Below are 19,697 nucleotides of genomic sequence, written 5' to 3' on the forward strand. Positions count from 1 at the left end.
ACCTTCTCAGTTAATTTAGATAAGAATGGAATGTTGGCTATAGGTCTATAATTTGAACAATCTCCAGCACTAATTTTATGATTTTTTGAAATGGGATAAATAATCGAGTGTTTCCAGTCATTTGGCATGATGCCTTGTTTTAAACTTTCACTAACTAAAGTATGTATTGTTGGGCCAAAATGCGAAAATAGCGTTTTAGAAGAAAAGGAGGAATAGAATCAGTTTTAGAGCCTTTTATATTAATAGTTTTAATAATAGATTCGATCTCCGTTAGACTTGGGATGTTGAAGGAAGAGCATTTAGAAGAGAATGAAATGAGATCGGTTGATAGTTGTGCAGATTTAGAGGATGAGTTTATTGTGAAAGAGAATCTAATTTCTTCTATTTTTTTTATGAAGTATGATGCAAGTTCGTGGGCTGTGAGATTAATCTCAACGTCTGGATTTTTCCGTTTGTTAGAATAAAAAATTGAATTTAATATACGGTATAAAGTAGAGGAATTTGGAGCTTTTTGAATTAATCCTGAGTAGAATTTTGTTTTGGCTAGATTTATTTTTATTTTGTAGAAATTAGAATGTTTTTTAAATAGCTCGTAATTAGATATTGATTTGTCTTTTCTCCATTTACGTTCAAGAGATCTTAATTGTCTTTTAATAAGGGTTAGTTCAGCTGTATACCACGGGTTGATGGATTTCTTTGCCGGGATGATTTTAGTTTGTTGTGGAGCTCCTTTATCCAGTAGCCGAAGGGTGTTTTTAGACCAAAGTTGTACAGAGTCATCCAATGAAGTGGATGTAAAATCAGAAAAGTCTGATGGAAGAGCAGCCGATATTATATCAGATGAGAGATTATTGAAATCTCTAAATTTGATTTTTTTTTTTTTTTGGAGGATTGGGGATTTATATATTTAAGTTTGTATGAAACTGATAACAGGTAATGATCTGACCAGGGAACTGCTTGGCAGAAGTTTAAAGAGTAGTTATCTATTGGTGTAGAAGGGATGAGAACCATATCGATTGTATGTCCTAGATGATGTGTGGGTTCAGATATTAAAGGATGTAAATCCAGATGATTAATATGAGAAAGGATAGTGTTGGTTTGATAATTGTTAGGATCGTCAAAGTGAATATTAAAATCACCCAGAATTAGAGGGTTTATAGTGGAAGAACCGAAATCGAAAAGAAGTGATTGTAATTCGGATAAATTTTCGTTATTAATTGGAGGAGGCAAGTAAAAAAGTAAAGCATCAAGTTTAGGCTTGGTTTGGAAGGAGAATTGTAGGAATTCGATAGATGAATTGGGAGGGGAATAGTCAATATCTTTTAGTAAAGATATACGAAAAATGATGGCTAATCCACCGCCGCGTTTGTAGCGGCGATGATTGAAAAAGTAAGAGAATCCTGGGGGACAAATATAGGAAAGGTAAGCTTCCTCTCCTTCGTTTAACCAGGTCTCAGTTAAACATAGTACGTCGAAAGAATGAAGAAAAATTAAATCTTTCAGTAAGTGATGTTTAGTTTTAACTGAACGGACATTAATTAATCCTATGTTAAGATGAGAACTATTGGGGCTGTTGAGAGTGGTATAAGGGCCAAGTCGATGTTACTATTTGAAGTTAGTGGAATATCTATTCGTTCACAATGACGAGGAGAGGCTAGTAAATTAGCAGGTTTGTAAGGTCTGTGACCCCATGTAGCAGAGATAGGGAAAACTTGATTATTCATTTTAAAGGAGGGTAGGTTAGAAGATAGAAAATAAATTAAGTAGTTAGAATTAAAAATTGATGTGGTTAAGCAGGAAAGACAATTAGAAGATGTCTTAGAGAAATGAGCAGTATTAGTGAACATGTAAGGTGAGATAGAAAGGTTGTTAAGAGCGCATAGAAGTAGCGCACAAAGGAGCGCATTAAGGAGCATGAACTGCTCCTTAAGCGCGCTCCTTTGGCTCTCTCTGACCAGGAGGCAGTTGCCCTAGTTGCACTCCCCCTAACACCATTCCTGCCATGTGTGACTGCGGTATTCTGTTAGCATGATATTTGTGTAGCATTCTGTAATAATTTGGCTTATTCAGTTTTCTTGATAGTAGAGGGGATATATGTGAAGGGGAGGGGAGACGGGGGTTTTGTTGATCCTTGCCCTGTATTATTTATATTTATAAAATGACAATTGTACAGAATATTGTTTCTTTTTATACTTTAATAAAATATGTTCAATATAAAATCATAATTATTCGAGGCTTGTGTGGATGGGATCAGATAGTTAATGGGACCGAGCTCGCGGGGACAGGGCGGCAATGGGGTTTTAAAAAATTTCAGTCTTATTAGTTTGCCGGTCCACGAAATAATTATTTTATTTCCGCTGGTCCATAGGTGTAAAAAGGTTGAAGAACACTGGTCTAGAAGAGGTATGCAGGCAGATTGATAGGCTTAAGAGCGATAAATCCCCGGGACCGGATGGCATCCATCCTAGGGTCATCAAGGAACTGAAAGGGACCATAGCTGAACTTCTTTAACTAATAGCCAATCTGTCAGATCGAACTGGCGATCTTCAAAAAAGGTTTGAGGGGAGACCCGGGAAACTACAGACTGGTGAGTATGACCTCGGTACCGGGAAATATGATAGAGGCGCTGATAAAGGACCACATCATTGATCACCTTGACGGACACGGTCTGATGAGGACCAGCCAGCACGGTTTCAGCAAAGGCAGATCTTGTTTGACGAACTTGCTGCACTTCTTCGAGGGAGTAAACAGGCAGATAGACAAGGGCGACCCGGTCGACATTGTATATTTGGATTTTCAGAAGGTGTTTGACAAGGTTCCACATGAACGACTACTTCGCAAAACTGCGAGGCATGGAATTGAGGGTGAAATACTCACGTGGATTAAAAACTGGCTGGAGCATAGGAAACAGAGAGTGGGGGTAAATGGACAATACTTGGACTGGAAGAGTGTCATTAGTGGGGTGCCGCAGGGCTCGGTGCTTGGACCTGTGCACTTCAATATTTTTATAAGTGATCTGGACATAGATACGATGAGCGAGGTGATTAAATTTGCGGACGATACGAAGTTATTCAGAGTAGTGAAGATGCAGGGTGATTGTGAACATCTGCAACGTGACATAATCAGGCTCGAGGAATGGGCATCGACATGGCAGATGAGGTTTAATGTGGATAAGTGTAAAGTGATGCATGTCAGTAGCAAAAATCTCATGCACGAATACAGGATGTCCAGGGCGGTACTTGGAGAGACCTCCCAGGAAAGGGACTTGGGAGTTCTGATCGACAAGTCGATGAAGCTGTCCACGCAATGTGTGGCAGCGGCAAAAAGGGTGAACAGAATGCTAGGAATGATAAAGAGGATCACAAACAGATCGGAGAAGGTTATCATGCCGCTGTACCGGGCCATGGTGCACCCTCACCTGAAGTACTGCATTCAGCACTGGTCGCCATACATGAAGAAGGACACGGTACTACTCGAAAGGGTCCAGAGAAGAGCGACTAAGATGGTTAAGGGGCGGAGGATCTGCCATACAGCGAAAGATTAGAGAAACTGGGCCTCTTCTTCCTCGAACAGAGGAGATTGAGAGGTAACATGATTGAAACATTCAAGGTACTGAAGGGGATAGACTTAGTAGATAAGGAAAGGTTGTTCACCCTCTCCATGGTAGGGAGAACGAGAGGGCACTCTCTAAAATTGAAAGGGGATAGATTCTGTACAAACGTAAGGAAATTCTTCTTCACCCAGAGAGGTAGAAAACTGGAACGCTCTTCCGGAGTCTGTCATAGAAGAAAACACCTTCCATGGATTCAAGACAAAGTTAGACAAGTTCCTGCTGAACAAGAACGTGCACTGGTAGGGCTAGTTTCGGTTAAGGCGCTGGTCTTTGACCAGAGGGCTGCCACATGAGCAGACTGCAGGGCATGATGGACCATTGGCTGATCCAGCAGCGGCAATTCTTATGTTAGGATTCACCATGTTGAATCTATTTTCGATTCAATTCATTTTCAATGACACAGCTATTTAAGTTTAAACATTTTATTTAAACAAGGCAATATTAAGGAAATTGGGCAGCACTACCATATTCTCCCTCTCCAGCCCCCTCCCCGATTCTCAGCTTCCCCAGAGCATTACCAGCTCCCCCGATTCGCAGCTTCCCCAGACCCAGAGTATCCCCAAAGAAATTGGCCCCATATTCCCCCTCCCCAGCCCCCCTCCCCGATTCTCAGGTTTCCCAGAGCATCCCCAAATAAAGTCTCTATATTCCCCCTCCCCAGCTCCCCCAATTCTCAGCTTCCCCAGGCCCAGAGCAACCCCAAATAAATAGGCCCCATATTCCTCCTCAGCCCCCTCCCCAATTCTCAGCTTCCCTAAAGAAAGGTCCTCAGCTTCCCCCCTCTCCCCCCCCCCCAATTCCATGGCTTCACGAAAAGAAGAGAGCACTGCAGCAGAGAGATCCTTAACTTACGCAGAAAGTTAGATGCGGGGACTCGAGAGGAGAAATACTTTTGGGAATGAGCCAGCCAAGAGCCAACAACTACAAAAAAATCAACGTGCTTGCAAGTTGCCGTTGCCGCGGATCGCACAGGCGCATGCCAACGTCCTTTCTTCTGATGTAACTTCCGGTTTTGCAAAACCAGAAGTTACATTAGATGAAGGACTCTGGCGGCCACGGCAGAGGGAAAGCCCGAACGCGAGCGGATCTCAAGGGGGCCGTCCTTTGAATCGGTCAGTTCTATTTTTTTTTTTGTGCAAACGAATCGGTGAATCGATTCGAATCGGGCAGCACTGTCAGTTCTGTGCGCTTCCTTTTGAATTGGCCATGGCTCCCCGGACGTTCACCAAGGTTCTGGTGGTCGTCATGGCAGCCTTTCGGACAGAGAGCATTTTGGTGATTCCTTACCTGGATGACTGGTTGATTCTCACAAAGTCGTTCCAGAGGAGCACCCAGGCCATGGCTCAGGTGGTGGAGTTCCTACAGTCGCTGAGATGGGTTGTCAAACTTGCCAAGAGCCGGTTGGCCTGGAGTATCTTGGTTGTGTTCGATACCTCATTGGGGAAGGTCTTTCCTTCCAGAGGCCCAGGTAAGCAATTTGCAATCTCAGATTTGCCTGCTAATGGCATCCCGGTGTCCTCAGGCACAGGATTTCCTCCAAGTCTTGGGGTTGATGGCAGCTTCCCTCAACTTGGTGAGGTAGGCTTGGGCCCACATGTGTCCTCTTCAGTATGCTTTGCTTCAGAGGTGGTCGCCCCAGAGGCACAGTCTAGTTTTCCCTGTTCCTCTGCAGGGCATGGCTCTCTGCAGTCTTTGTTGGTGGCTCCAGACCTCCCATATTGTTCAAGGGACAAGTCTGGATCAGCTACAGTGGACGGTGCTTCTCAGGAATGTCAGTCTCCTCGTTGGGGAGCTCTGTGTCTAGGTCACTCAGCTCAGGGCACCTAGTCCACGGTCGATCAATGGTCTGGAGCCCAGAGCCTTCCGTCTGGCACTGTTAGTCTTCCACTTCATGTCATCTCAGCCTCCCACACAGCTGGAGTGGTGAATGTTCAAGCGGACTTCCTCAGTCGTCATATGCTAGCTCCCGGACAGTGGCTTTTCAGTTGATAGTGCATCCTGGGGTCAGCCCTTCATGGACCTGGTGGCCATGAATGTCAACACCAAAACACCCCTCTTCTTCAGTCGTCGCAGAGACAGTCAGGTCAAGGGCTTGGGTGCTCTGGTTCAACTATGGCCAAAGGAGGGGCTATTGTATATATTCCCTTCGTGGCCATTAGTGGGCAGAATTCTACTCCACATTGTCGGCCTTTCATGGGTTATTACGGGGTCAGCGTCTCACTGCCATTCCTGATGTCGTTCGCTTCTTGCGGGCGGCCAAGTTGCTCAATCCTCCTGTGTGACCGTCTGTTCTCTCTTGGGATTTGAATCTGGTTCAGTGTGGGCTGGTGTGCCCCCCGTTTGAGCCTTTGGGTGCCTGCTCGTTGAAGGACCTTATTCTTAAGGCGATCTTCTTAGTGGTTATTACTTCTGCTAGACGTGTTTCGGAGCTGCAGCCTCTTTTGTAGATCTCCCTTCCTCGAGTTTTCTAGGGAGAGGGTCGTGTTGAGGCCTGTTCCTTCCTTTCTGCCAAAGGTAGTTTCTCCTTTCCATGTCAATCGGACTGTGGTCCTCCCGGTCCTAGGTAGTCGAATAGGTTCTTCTGAGCAGAAACAGTTGCGCAAATTGGATGTTGGTCAGGTCCTTTGCATCTACTTGCGGAGGACTCAGGAGATCAGGAAATCAGATCATCTTTTTGTCATTCTAGCGGGTCCTCTTAGGGGGGATGGTGCTTCCAAGGTTACCATTGCGTGCTGGATCAAGGAGACTTTTGCTTCCACTTACCTTCTTCAGAAAAAGACTGTTCCGGAATTTTCTCAAGGCTCATTCCACTCGGTGTAGGCTGCTTCTTGGGCTGAGTCTTTGCTGGTGCCTCCAGTGGATATTTGTCAGACACTACCGTGTGGACGTTCAGGCGTGTCTTGACACTGTGTTCAGTGAGCGTGTTCTGATGTCAGCCCTTCGGGGGGTCCCACCCACGATGGGGACTGCTTTGTTATGCCCTGCTTGTAAGATTAACTTATGCTGGTCTGGAAAATTGCTAAAGAAGAAGAAATTAGGTACTTGCCTACTAATTTACTTTCTTTTAGCCTCTCCAGACCAGCATAGGACCCCACCCTGTCTATTGTCGTGTTCTTGCGGGCAGATTTTCATTTTTTCGGTCAGTTTCTAGTATTTTTCTAGGGCCGGGGAGATTAAGAACAGCAGCTGTGGCTTGGCTGGCGTAGCTGGCGAGCTGTGGGGACGTTTGCTATTTGTATTTGTTCCTTTGCATTTTCCAATAGTGTTCCTGTTTTTATTTGTTGATACTCCTGTTAGGAGTCCTGTTTGTTTTCTGTATATAGTTCTAAGTTCAGCTTCGCTATTCGGCAGACTGAGGTAATTAGGGAGGGGGGGTCACATGACATGCACAGTTCTAAAGTTTTGTCTCAGTCTCCACCTACTGGTCATGATGAGATATATACCCACTTGTAAGATTAACCTATGCTAGTCTGGAGAGGCTAAAATAAAGTAAATTAACAGGCAAGAACCTAATTTCTCCTTTTTTTTTCATGTACAATGATCATCTCTCCCTTCTTCTCCTCCACCCCAATTCTTTCTATTTCCTTTCTCTCCCCCACATGTGCAACATCTTTTATCCCAGGACAAGCAGGCATGATATTCTCACATGTGGGTGACGTCATCTACGGAGCCCCGATGCGGAAGCATTTTCAAGCAAACTTGATTGAAGATTTAAGTTTGCTCTGCTGCTACACGCATGCGTGCCTTCCTGCTCCACTAGGGGGCGGATCCCCTCGTGGTCTCCAGTTCAAAATTTTCCGCTGAGTCTAGAAGTCATGTTTTTTCAGGCTCTGCCCCAACTGCCTTCTAGCACCGCAAATTTTCTTGTTTTTCCTCGTTTAAGTCGCTGTGCGCGAAATTCTTCTTCTTCAACTTGATTCCTGCTTCGTTTTGACCGACCCGGAGGCTTCCGGGTCCCCGTGGCCGCGTGGCTACTCGAGCCGCGGCCACTTTCGATTCTATGTCCCAGCCTTTGACCGGCTTTAAAAAGTGCACCCGGTGCGAGCGGCTTCTTTCCATCACAGACCCGCATCGCCGGTGCATCCTTTGCCTGGGGGCCGCTCATCCAACCGACTCCTGCCCCCAGTGCGCTACTTTCCAGAATCGGGCCCTCCGTCGAAGGAAAGCCCGCATGGCGGATCTTTTCGCCCCAGACCAACCCTCTACCTCGGCCTCGAGGTCGGCCTCGACCTCGGCCCCGAATACCTCGGCATCACCTCGAGACTCGACTCCGAAGTCCTCGGGACAACAGAAAGCCTCGGCTCCGGGTAAGTCCCCTCTTCAGGTTCTGTACCAGCGAAGAAACCAACCTCGGGGACACCGGCGACGCATGGCGGAAGTCCAATGCTTACAGCCCCGGCGAATCCCTCCAAGCCTTCGGGCTGTGCCTCCACCACAGGAATACTCTGATATGAGGTTGCCCCCAGTGGAGTGCACCGAGGCAGGGGACATGCCTTCGATGCTGTCCTTGCCCGTCTTCCAGGACCTACTCTGAGCAATGATCTCGTTGGAGCTGTCCGCTGCAATGGCCCATCTACAACCGGCCTCGACCTCGACCCCGCATGTGCCAGACCAGCCTGAGCCTCGCGTCGAGCCACCTCGGGGAAAAGTGCGCAAATTTCGCCGCATCTCATCCTCCTCGGACTCCTCACCGAGGCACCCGAGGCGCTCTCCCCCCACAGACCGCCACAGGGCAAAACGTCGTGCTAAACCGACAGAAACCTCGAACCGCCGTACCTCCAAGAAGGCCCGGGGTTCCCCCACTCTATGAGGCCGTTCCCCTACACCTCGTACGGGACCGATCAGGGTGGCGGAGTTATCACTCTCCAACCCGCGCATCCTCCAAACTCCCCCTCGGACCGGGGCTCCGGTCCGAGATGCCAGGCTTTCACCGAGGGAGTCCGGGTCGAGGTCACTGATTAGACATCGATCGGTACCCCGAACTCCGGCATCGTCTATGAGGGGCTCCTCAAGACGTCGGAGATCCCCGACCCCGGAACACTCCCACAGTGGTTCCCCGGTCTCGGAACGTGGATCGGAGCAGGAACCTCGATACTTGAGGGAAGCCTCCCCGTCCTTCTCCACCCGACGGATGTCTCGTTCACCGACCCCACACGGGGCCTCGGGAACATCCCGCCCATCCTTCACTCGCTTTATCCAGGACATGGGCCACGCTCTGGACTTAGACCTCCAGTTCGACTCCAGATACTCAAAAGAGTACCTAGCGGAGCTGGACATGCCATCACTGCCCAGAGAGTCCCTTCGTTTACCACCTAATCCGGTACTCCAACAGGCTTTCTTCAGGAACCTGGAGACCCCCTATATGGTCACAGCCGTCCCCTCCAAAATGGAGGCCAAGTACCGTACGGTACCCTACCCGGGGTTTGAACAACCGCAGCTCTCCCACCAGTCGCTGCTGGTAGAATCGTCCCTGAAAAAGGCTCACCCCTCCCGGGTCTCAGCCACGGTCCCCCCAGGTCGGGAAGGCCGAACCCTGGACAAGTTCGGCAGGAGACTATATCAAAATGCGATGATGGCCTCTAGGGTGCAAAGCTACACTTTCACCTTCACATCCTACCTCAAACACCTCATCGGACTACTGAGAGCCTTTGAGACTGACTTACCAGCCTCTCGCCAAGGAGCGTTTAGCCTGCTTGTAGAGTCCTTCTCCAACCTACGCCTCCATCTATTCCACACGGCCTACGATGGCTTCGAACTCTCCTCCAGAGAGGCAGCCTTTGCTGTCGCCATGCGCCGACTAGCTTGGCTGCGCCTGGTCGACATGGTTCCCAACTTACAGGACCGGTTGGCTAACCTCCCCTGTGTGGGAAAAGAGCTATTTGACGACACTATAGAGGCGGCTACAAAACGCCTCTCTGAACACGAACGCTCATTTGCCTCCCTCATCCGGCAAAAGCCAAAACCGCCCGCGTCCAGGCCATTCAGGGCCCCTCCGCGCCGCTACCTGCAAAAATCCACTCCCGCCTACTCCCGGCCTCCGCCAAGGCGTCCGCAAGCCCACCATCGGGCCCCACCCAAATCCCAACCACCTGCAACTACCAAACCATCCCCGTCCTTTTGACAGAGTCCCAGGCTCCCTGCCCATCGGGGGCCGCCTCAGAGCTTTTTACCCTCACTGGGAACAACTCACGTCGGACACATGGGTCCTTGGCGTGATCTCATCAGGATACTCTCAACTCTCGAGCCATTCCTCCAGACAGCCCCCCAAGGAAGTGCCCTCCCAACCGCACGCTGCTACCCCTACTCCTCTCAGAAGCTCGAGATCTGCTTCGCCTGCGACCAGTGGAGGAGGTTCCCCCCGACCAACGGGGGAAGGGCTTCTACTCCGGTTACTTCCTGGTACCGAAGAAAACGGGAGACCTATGCCCAATATTAGACTTGAGACGACTCAACAAATTTCTGGTATGGGAAAAATTTTGGATGCTTTCCCTACCGATCCTCTACCCCCTGATCGAAAAAGGCGATTGGCTCTGCTCCCTCGATCTGAAGGAGGCGTACACACATGTTCCAGTGCACACCGCTCACCGCAAGTTCTTGCGTTTCCAAGTAGGGGACCTGCACCTACAATACCGAGTCCTCCCCTTCGGCCTAGCATCGTCACCCCGGGTCTTCACCAAGTGCCTCGTGGTGGTCGCAGCTGCCTTACGCTCCCAGGGTCTTCAGGTATTCCCCTACCTGGACGACTGGCTGATAAAAGCACCGTCCAGGGAAGGGGTTATCTCAGCGACCCAACAGACTATTATCTACCTATAGAGTCTGGGGTTCGAGGTAAACTTCCCAAAATCCCAACTGAGCCCCTCACAGTCCCTGCAGTTCATCGGGGCCACGTTGGACACGGTTTGCCTCCGTTCCTTCCTCCCCCCTCCGCGTCTAGAGGCGTTAGTAAATCTGAGTCGAAGGATCTCACTGCTACCCTCGGTATCAGCTCGACAGATGATGACTCTACTAGGCCACATGGCCTCCACCGTCCACGTCACACCATTCGCCCGTCTCCACCTGAGAATCCCTCAATGGACCCTAGCCTCTCAATGGCGTTAAGATCGGGACTCGATCGATCGCCCCGTGACAGTGACTCCTTCCTTGCAACGATCGCTCCGCTGGTGGGCCGACTCTTCAAATCTTTCCAAAGGTTTGCTCTTCCTCGCCCCCCCACACAACAAGGTACTCACCACGGACTCATCGGAGTACGCTTGGGGAGCCCATCTGGATGGCCTACGCACTCAAGGGATGTGGTCAGCAGAGGACCGTCGCTGCCACATCAACGTGCTAGAGCTTCGGGCCATCTATCTCGCAGCTGTAGCTTTTCAACATCTGCTCCACGACCGGGTGGTTCTCATCCGAACCGACAACCAGGTAGCAATGTACTACGTAAACAAACAAGGGGGAACAAGGTCTTGGCACCTCTGTCGGGAAGCCCTGCGCCTCTGGAAATGGGCAATCTCCAACAACACCTCCTTCGAGCGGTGTACATACAAGGAGAACAAAACTGTCTGGCGGACAGACTCAGCCGCCTTCTCCAGCCACACGAGTGGTCACTGCACTCTCAGACCCTACGACAGGTGTTCGAACAGTGGGGGACTCCTCAAATAGATCTGTTCGCATCCCCCCACAATCACAAACTGCCTCTCTTCTGCTCCCGGATATACTCCCCGGACCGGCTCGAGGCCAACGCCTTCCTCCTCGACTGGGAGGGAAGGTTTCTGTACGCGTTTCCGCCGTTTCCCCTGATCCTACAGACGCTTGTCCACCTGAAAACAGTACAAGCCACCCTGATCCTGATTGCTCCTCGCTGGCCACGCCAGCCTTGGTTTTCCCTTCTACTTCAACTCAGTGTCAGAGATCCACTGCCTCTGCCTCTGTTTCCCTCTCTATTGTCACAGGGTCAGGGTTCGCTGTTACATCCCAATCTTCAATCTCTTCATCTGAATGCTTGGTTTCTTTCCCCCTGACTTCTCTCCCCGTGTCTCAATCAGTCAAGGAGATATTGGAGGCCTCTAGAAAGACCTCAACGAGAACCTGCTACTCCCAAAAGTGGACCAGATTCTCAACCTGGTGCTCCTCCCACAGCCAGGACCCGGTGTCGGTCCCCGTCCCTCTGGTCCTTGACTATTTACTCCAATTATCTCATTCCGGCCTAAAGACCAACTCCATTCTAGTACACCTCAGTGCGATTGCGGCCTTTCATCAGCCCCTGGAAGGGAAAGCCCTCTCGCTCCATCCCTTAGTCTCTCGCTTCATGAAGGGTCTTCTGAATGTCCACCCTCCTCTCAAACCCCCTCCGGTGGTTTGGGACCTCAACGTGGTTCTGGCTCAACTAATGAAACCTCCATTTGAGCCCCTGGACAAATGCCATCCAAAATTCCTCACTTGGAAGGTAATTTTCCTGCTTGCGCTCACTTCCACTCGGCGGGTTAGTGAGTTACAGGCTCTGGTAGCGGACCCACCCTTCACGGTATTCCATCACGACAAGGTGGTACTCCGCACCCATCCAAAGTTCTTGCCTAAAATAGTGTCTGATTTTCACCTCAATTAGTCCATTGTCTTACCTGTGTTTTTTCCCAAGCCCCACTCTCACCCCGGAGAGGTGGCGCTCCATACTCTTGACTGTAAGAGAGCGTTGGCCTTCTACCTCCAACGCACTCAGCCACACCGGAAAGTCCCACAATTGTTTTTGTCCTTCGACCCAAACCGGTTAGGTCACCCAGTCTCCAAGCGCACCTTGTCCAACTGGTTGGCCGATTGCATCTCCTTCTGCTACGCTCAGGCTGGTCGAGTAACGGGACACAAGGTCCGAGCGATGGCAGCCTCCGTAGCGTTCCTCAGGTCCACACCTATTGAGGAAATTTGCAAGGCTGCCACGTGGTCTTCGGTTCATACTTTTACCTCCCACTACTGTCTGGACTCACTGTCCAGAAGCGATGGCCGGTTCGGCCAATCGGTTTTGCAAAATCTATTTGCTTAAATTGCCAACTTCCCTCCATCCCTTTTCAGTTAGCTTGGAGGTCACCCACATGTGAGAATATCATGCCTGCTTGTCCTGGGATAAAGCACAGTTACTTACCGTAACAGGTGTTATCCAGGGACAGCAGGCATATATTCTCACAACCCGCCCACCTCCCCGAGGTTGGCTTCTTTGCTAGTTAAGTGAACTGGAGACCACGATGGGATGCGCCCCCTAGTGGAGCAGGAAGGCACGCATGCGTGGAGCAGCAGAGCAAACTTAAATCTTCAATCAAGTTTGCTTGAAAATGCTTCCGCATCGGGGCTCCATAGATGACGTCACCCACATGTGAGAATATATGCCTGCTGTCCCTGGATAACACCTGTTACGGTAAGTAACTGTGCTTCCTCCCCTCTCGCCCATCCCCTTGTGCAGCTTCTTTCTATCCCTCCCTCCCATCCTTTGTGCAGCAGAACCCTTGCAGCTTCTATCCCTCCCTTCCTCCCATCCCCCCCCTGCTGACCCTTCCATCCCTCTCTCCTGCCCTCATGTGAGACTGAAATACAGTGATGCCTTGGAATCCGAACTTAATCCGTTCCAGAACCACGTTGAAGTTCCAAAATGTTCGAGTTCCAAGACAATTTTTCCCATTGAAAATAATGGAAACTGGATTAATCCATTTCTGGGTCCCACAAACTCAAATTTTAACAGTAAATACACTGGATTTTAGGGGCAGAAATACACACATACAGGCCCGGATTCTGTATAGGACGTCCGTCCTGGGCGTCCTATACAGAATCAGGCCTACATCCGCCCAAAGTTAACCCAATTCTGTAACCGACATCCATGTTGCAGACGCCGGTTACAGAAATGGGTTTTAAATGCACCAACCCTCCCAACCCCTCCTGCTGACAAAACCCGTGATCGCCGGCATGAAGGTCCTCAACTGTTCCTGCCGACAGAATCCCCTCCCGTAGATCGCTGGCAGGAGGGTGCCTAACTCTTCCTGCTGGCCCCCCTAAGATCACCGGTAAGAGGGTACCCAACCTCTCCTGTCGGACCCCCCCAACGGCCCCCCTCCAAAGATCGCCTGCAGGAGGGTGCCCAACTCCTGCCGGACCCCCCAACGAAAGTCCCCACCCCAGAACCCTTCCTTGGGCTTACCTCCAATTTGGCCGGATGGCAACTCACTGTCCAGCCAGCAGGCCCGTCTCCATTCAAATGAGGCGGGCCTGCCCCTCCTCCACTGCCCAACCCATAGGATCCTAGGGCATGATTGGTCCAGGCGCCTAAGGCCCCTCCTGCCTTAAGCGCCTGGACCAATCGGGTCCTAGGATCCTGTGGGTTGGGCAGTGGAGGGGCAGGCCCACCTCATTTGAATGGAGGTGGGCCTGCTGGCTGGACAGTGAGTTGCCATCCGGCCAAATTGGAGGTAAGCCCAAGGAGGGGTTCCGGGGTGGGGGCTTTCGTTGGGAGGGGGTCATTGGGGGGGTCCAGCAGGAGGAGTTGAGCACCCTCCTGCTGGTGATCTTTGGAGGGGGGCCGTTGGGGGGGTCCGGCAGGAGGAGTTGGGCACCCACCTGCTGGCAATCTTCGGAGGTGGGGCCGTTGGGGGTTCTGGCAGGAGGGGTTGGGTACCCTCTTACCGGCGATCTTAGGGGGGCCATTGGGGGGTCCGGCAGGATGGGTTGGGTACCCTCCTTCCGGCGATCTTGGGGGGAGAGGGGCGTCTGTAGCTGCGTCCGCTATGTCTGGGGAGTATTTATTTTTTCTTTTTTTAAGTGCCTCCCGATTAGCTGAATAGACAGCTGTAGGATGCCTACAGCTGCCTACAATCGGGAGCACTTTGCAGAATCAGGGCTACAGTATGCAGGGTGTTCGGATTCCAAAGCAGAGTTCGTATTCTGGGGCAAAATTTACTACAAAAAAAAGTTTGGATTCCAAAACGTTCAAGTTCTGGGGCGATCGAATTCCGAGGTACCTTGTTCCAAATGGCAGCAATCTAGACAGGCTGCTTCGCGGCCCGCTGGGGCATTCCTCTGTCGCATCATTGATTATGTCATCAGCAACACGGTACACGGAACACCTCAGCGGGAGAAGGCCGCGAAGCAGCCTTTCTAGATTGCTGCCGTTTGGAATAAGGTATTTCATGTCAGGAGGGAGAGATGGAAGGGTCGGGGGTACATGGCAGGGCGGGGGGGAAGCATGGCTGCCGGTGACTAGGGCTTATATTAAGACCTACTCCGAAAATAATGCTAGGACTTATTTTCAGGTTAGTTTTATTTTTAGGGAAACATGATAGTTTTCCACTGAGCATCAGCCCCTTAAATCAGAGACTTTATTAGGAAAGATCAGTTTCTCTACCACCTTCTTGGTCTGTGGTGCTAGGATGGGATAACATCCACTCGTTCAGGACAATATGGCCTCACGAAAGGAAAGGTGAAATTATATCTTACGTGATAATTTTACCCTGATGCATATTTTTTTTTTCTACTGATTTTTAATTATTAAATTTCACCAAACATTTTTTAATTCTTACTCCAGACTAAAACCACTTGTGACTGTTTTTGTTACCATAGTGCTTTTATATCTTTTACAGAACTAAAGCTTGCCTGCTGTAAGCAACAATGGATGAAGCAAAAAGTTTCAAAACGCCTTGTAAACAGTATGAGAGAAATAAATCTGGTAAATGAATGTTTTAAATGCTGGGATGGCACACAACTGATTGTAATTCTGGGGGTGAGGTAGCATGATCTTAATTGCTACCTAAGTAACAGGCTGTGCTGGTACTACTCACTGCCCTCAGGATCAGTTTACAGACCTTCTCCCAATTGAACTTAGGGAACTCATATCATCTGAGCCAGATCAGGTCTATGAACCTCCTCTGGTTGGCTCTTGGTTCTGGTCTATGGGAGCTGCCTTAGAAACCCATAGGGCCCCTATCTGTCTTGCTGTCCTTGGTCTTCCTGTCCCTGTCTTTTCCCCTCCCTATCCAACTTTTGATGGCTCTTATTTTAAATTCCAAACTATTATCAGTATGTCACCAATCAATGACAACTAGCTTTCAAGCTGATCAATTTCTTTCTTAGAACATCAGAACATTACTCTGGGCTCACCCAGCTCATAGCCCTAAGCTTCACGAGCATGTTTTTCACAGGTTCCGTTTAGTATAAATAAAAATTTTAGATTTTTTTTTTTTTTTTTTTAACTTTTAAATATTAAATAGTTTTAAGGTGCAGAATTATAAGTGCTTAATATCATTTTTACATTTTTTTAAACATTTGTAGCATATTTAGCTTGTCAGTAAAGTACTTAGCTTAATGTATGTGGTCTCAAGACATTGGGATCATTCAGGCCACCGACATGTTTCGCTGGAGCTTTTTCAAGGCGAGATCCCAACTTTATTTCCCACCAACTTCGCAGACCACCTCAGTTCTTACAAAGGCCTGAATGATCCCAATGTCTTGAGACCACATACATTAAGCTAAGTACTTTAATCACAAGCTAAATATACTACAAATGTTTAAAAAAATGTAAAAATGATATTAAGCACTTATAATTCTGCACCTTAAAACTATTTAATATTTAAAAGTAAAAAATCTAAAATTGAAATTTATATTTATAATAAACGGAACCTGTGAAGAACGTGAAGCTTAGTGTTATGAGCTAGGTGAGCCTGGAGTGGTGGTCTGAGGTTCTAAGAAAGAAATTGATCAGCTTGAAAGCTAGTTGTCATTGATTAGTGACATACTGATTTGAATATTCAAGTTGAGAAGATTTGAGTGTGCTTGAATTTTGGTCTTATTTTAAATTGGCACTTAAAAAACCCCCCAGAAAAGGAATCAGACAATACTGTCAGTGGGAGATTCAGCCTCCAAGGAATGAGGTGTCCAGCTCCGCTGCATCAGTGTGCCTGTTTAGGGCTGAAGCCAAGGAAAAGTTGGTGTGTGGATATAGGCGTCAGAGCAGGAGGGGGGGAACCACAGGGTCTGTGGCCTCCCCAAAAATTGCCACTCACGTACTTTTATCCCTGGTGGTCCAGAGATGCTAACCCAGTCAGTCGCGGCTGGTTTCTTCAGCCACTGAGCAGCAATGAGCGGGGAGCGTACTTTTGCTGGCTCCCGTGAATTCTCGCATCCAAGCTGTTGAATACACTTTTCAGTTTATTGGCAAAATACATTTGGATATAATTGTGGTTGGCATGAGTTTGAGATTCATCTATAACTCCATTATTGTTGTTGTTTTTTTAAGAAGAATCAATGTTTGGAACACCAGCATCTGTCATGATTCCAGCCTCACCCTTCATGAAGATGTTAGGCTATGGAACTGGAGTCAGTGTCTACCTTATGAAAAGGTAAGTGGTAAGAATTTTAAAACTTGTAGTTATTAATTTTTAACTGTGTATTCTGTATCACTTGGTAGACTGATATAGTCCTTACGAATGGGTTATATGACTCACTGCTACCAGCAGGTGGAAACTGAGCACAAACTTGTATATCAGGCTAGAATCTCCCTAGCAATTCAGTCTGTCTCAGTCTCCATAGCAGGTGGGTAAGACTAGATCGGCTCCCCTCTTAGTACTGTTGGAATCTGGTTCTGTCAGTTCTAGTGCGCCCTCCTTTTGAACCGTTGGGCGACTGCTCTTTGAAGGACCTTACTCTTAAAGCGGTCTTCTTGGTGGCTATTACTGCAGCAAGACGTGCTTCTGAGTTGCAGGCTTTCTCTTGTAGGGCTCCCTTTTTGGAGTTTTCTAGGGAGCGGGTTGTCTTGAGGCCTATTCCTTCCTTTCTGCCAAAGGTAGTTTCTCCTTTTCATGTCAATCAGGCAGTGGTCCTCCTTATGTTAGGTAGCCGGGAGGGCTCTTCCGAGCAGCGACAGCTGCGCAAGTTGGATGTCAAGTCAGGTCCTTCGCTCTTATGTGCAGAGGACCCAGGAAATCAGATCATCTCTTTGTCCTTCTAGCGGGTCCTCGTAAAGGGGATGGCGCTTCTAAGGCTACTATTGCACGCTGGATCAAGGAGAATATTGCTTCCGCTTGTCTTCTGAAGAAGAAGCCTGTTCCAGAATTTCTTAAGGCTCATTCCACTAGGGGTCAGGCAGCTTCTTGGGCTGAATTTTCTCTGGTGCCTCCAGTGAATATTTGCAAGGTTGTAGTTTGGTCTTCTCTGCATTCCTTTGTAAGACACTACTATGTGGATGTTCAAGTGTGTCGGGACGTGGTATTTGTTGAACGTGTTCTGGTGTAGGCCCTTTGGGGGTCCCACCCTTAATGGGTACTGCTTTGGTACGTTCCATTCGTAAGGACTATACCGGTCTACCAAGTGATACAGAAGGAGAAATTAGGTACTTACCTGCTAATTTTCTTTCTGTTAGCTTGTAGACTGGTATAGTCCCCCACCCTATCTGTCTGTGCGGTGATTGCGGGTTTTTGTTTTGCTCGTGTTCAGATTTTTTTTTTCTGTGGGTTATAGAATTTTTCTAGGGCCGGGGAGAAGTAAGGATAGCGGCTATGGCTCAGCTGGCTTAGCTGGTGAGCTATGGGGATGTTTTCTATACCAGGATTAAGTTCTACACATGTTCAAACAGTAGTTTATAAGTATTTGTTATTTTTTCCACTCCTGTTCGGAGTGTGTTATACTGTTTTCAATTGAAGTCTTTCTTAGGTTCTGCTTGGCTGTTCGGCAGACTGAGTTGCTAGGGAGATTCTAGCCTGATATACAAGTTTGTGCTCAGTCTCCACCTGCTGGTAGCAGTGAGGCATATAACCCATTCCTAAGGACTATACCGGTCTACAAACTAACATAAAGAAAATTAGTAGGTAAGAACCCAATTTCTCCTTTTATTGCATTCCTCCTACTGGCTTGGATTTGGTAGATCAATATTTTGTTAAACCTGTCCTGGAAGCCAGTGAAGTGGCATATAATCTGTAGGATTTGGATTTTTTGTTTTTATTCCCTGGATAGCCACATCTCAAATATTTATCCAGACTGGCAAGAAGGTACATGGTACTGGCTTGGGAAATATAATAAATCATAGGTGCTACCAGGGTTTGCTGAAATACCAGCCCCTGGATTCTTCTGTTGGTTCTCAATCTGCATAGCATGCTTCTTTCTAGGTTTTGCTCTAGTCTTAAAGGCAAGTCCTTAACGCCAGTAGCAGATGAATCCAGAGACAAGTGGGGTCTGTCCATCTATCAGCAGGTGGAGATAGAGTATACTGATTGACCTGAAGGCTTTCCATCCAATAGCACTGAATTAAATTCAGTAGGCAGATGGATGTGTCCCTATGAGCTCCTGGTTTTGGTCTATAAGCTCCTGTTCTAACCCAGTTCAGTTGAGCTGTGGGGGTCTACTGGCTATATAGTACCAGCTTTAGGAAATACACCTGTTCCCTTCCCCACCTACCCTCTTAAGGCTTAGCGGCCTTTAGGGGAATACACCTGGTCCCTTCCCCACCTTCCCTTTAAGGCTTAGTGGCTCTTTTCTTCTTTCCCACTCAGAAAAAAGAGTTTGAAGCCTTAGCAGCTACACAAGCTGCTGCCTTGCAATTCTGCCTTTTCTGACAGAGAGGCAGACAGAGTCTGTTTTTTGAAGTTTCTTTGACTAGGTGCGAATTGAGTAATTGTGCCTTTAAATTTTTTATTGCTGTTGGATACAGCCATGTGTCTTAGCGGTTGGGAATTTTGATGACATCTGAGAATGAAATACTGTTCTCACTGTGGAAAGTGCCGAGCAGCATCATTGGGAGTTTGTTCAGTTGGCTGTCCTGCTCTTCAGGCTGTGGATGTAGTGGTTTCTGGCAATGGGCCCGAGTTTTCCTGCATGAAGGAAGGGCAGCTGCATTCTCTTGCAGCCATTTTTTCTATGCTGGAGGCTGCTCTCACGGTATCAGGAGCAGCTATTTCAGGAGCCTCCCCAGCCACCTCTTCTACTTCAGAGCCGATGGCTTTAAAGACTAAGGTAGCTGCCCTAGGGCAGTCTGGTGCCCCCTCCCTGTCTGAACCGTTTTCTCCCGAGTCCTCCAAGTACAGCGACCAGTGCTGGACGCAGTACTCCAGGTGGGGGCGTACCATGGCCCGGTACA

The 19,697-nt window shown here is 48.5% G+C and overlaps 1 protein-coding gene across 2 annotated transcripts in view; it reads left to right on the top strand.

Annotated features, from left to right (window-relative positions):
* The window catches only part of PBK (PDZ binding kinase), a 92,006-nt gene that overhangs the window by 6,772 nt on the left and 65,537 nt on the right, over positions 1 to 19,697 (top strand). For both annotated transcript variants that reach the window (XM_033935526.1, XM_033935527.1), the window contains exons 2-3: positions 15,214 to 15,299; positions 16,866 to 16,968. In XM_033935526.1, the coding sequence (XP_033791417.1) occupies positions 15,242 to 15,299; positions 16,866 to 16,968 (161 nt within the window). In that variant the 5' untranslated portion in view covers positions 15,214 to 15,241. The remainder of the gene's footprint in view (positions 1 to 15,213; positions 15,300 to 16,865; positions 16,969 to 19,697) is intronic.

Source organism: Geotrypetes seraphini, chromosome 3, assembly GCF_902459505.1.
Source record: "Geotrypetes seraphini chromosome 3, aGeoSer1.1, whole genome shotgun sequence".
NCBI classification, from domain to species: Eukaryota; Metazoa; Chordata; class Amphibia; order Gymnophiona; family Dermophiidae; genus Geotrypetes; species Geotrypetes seraphini.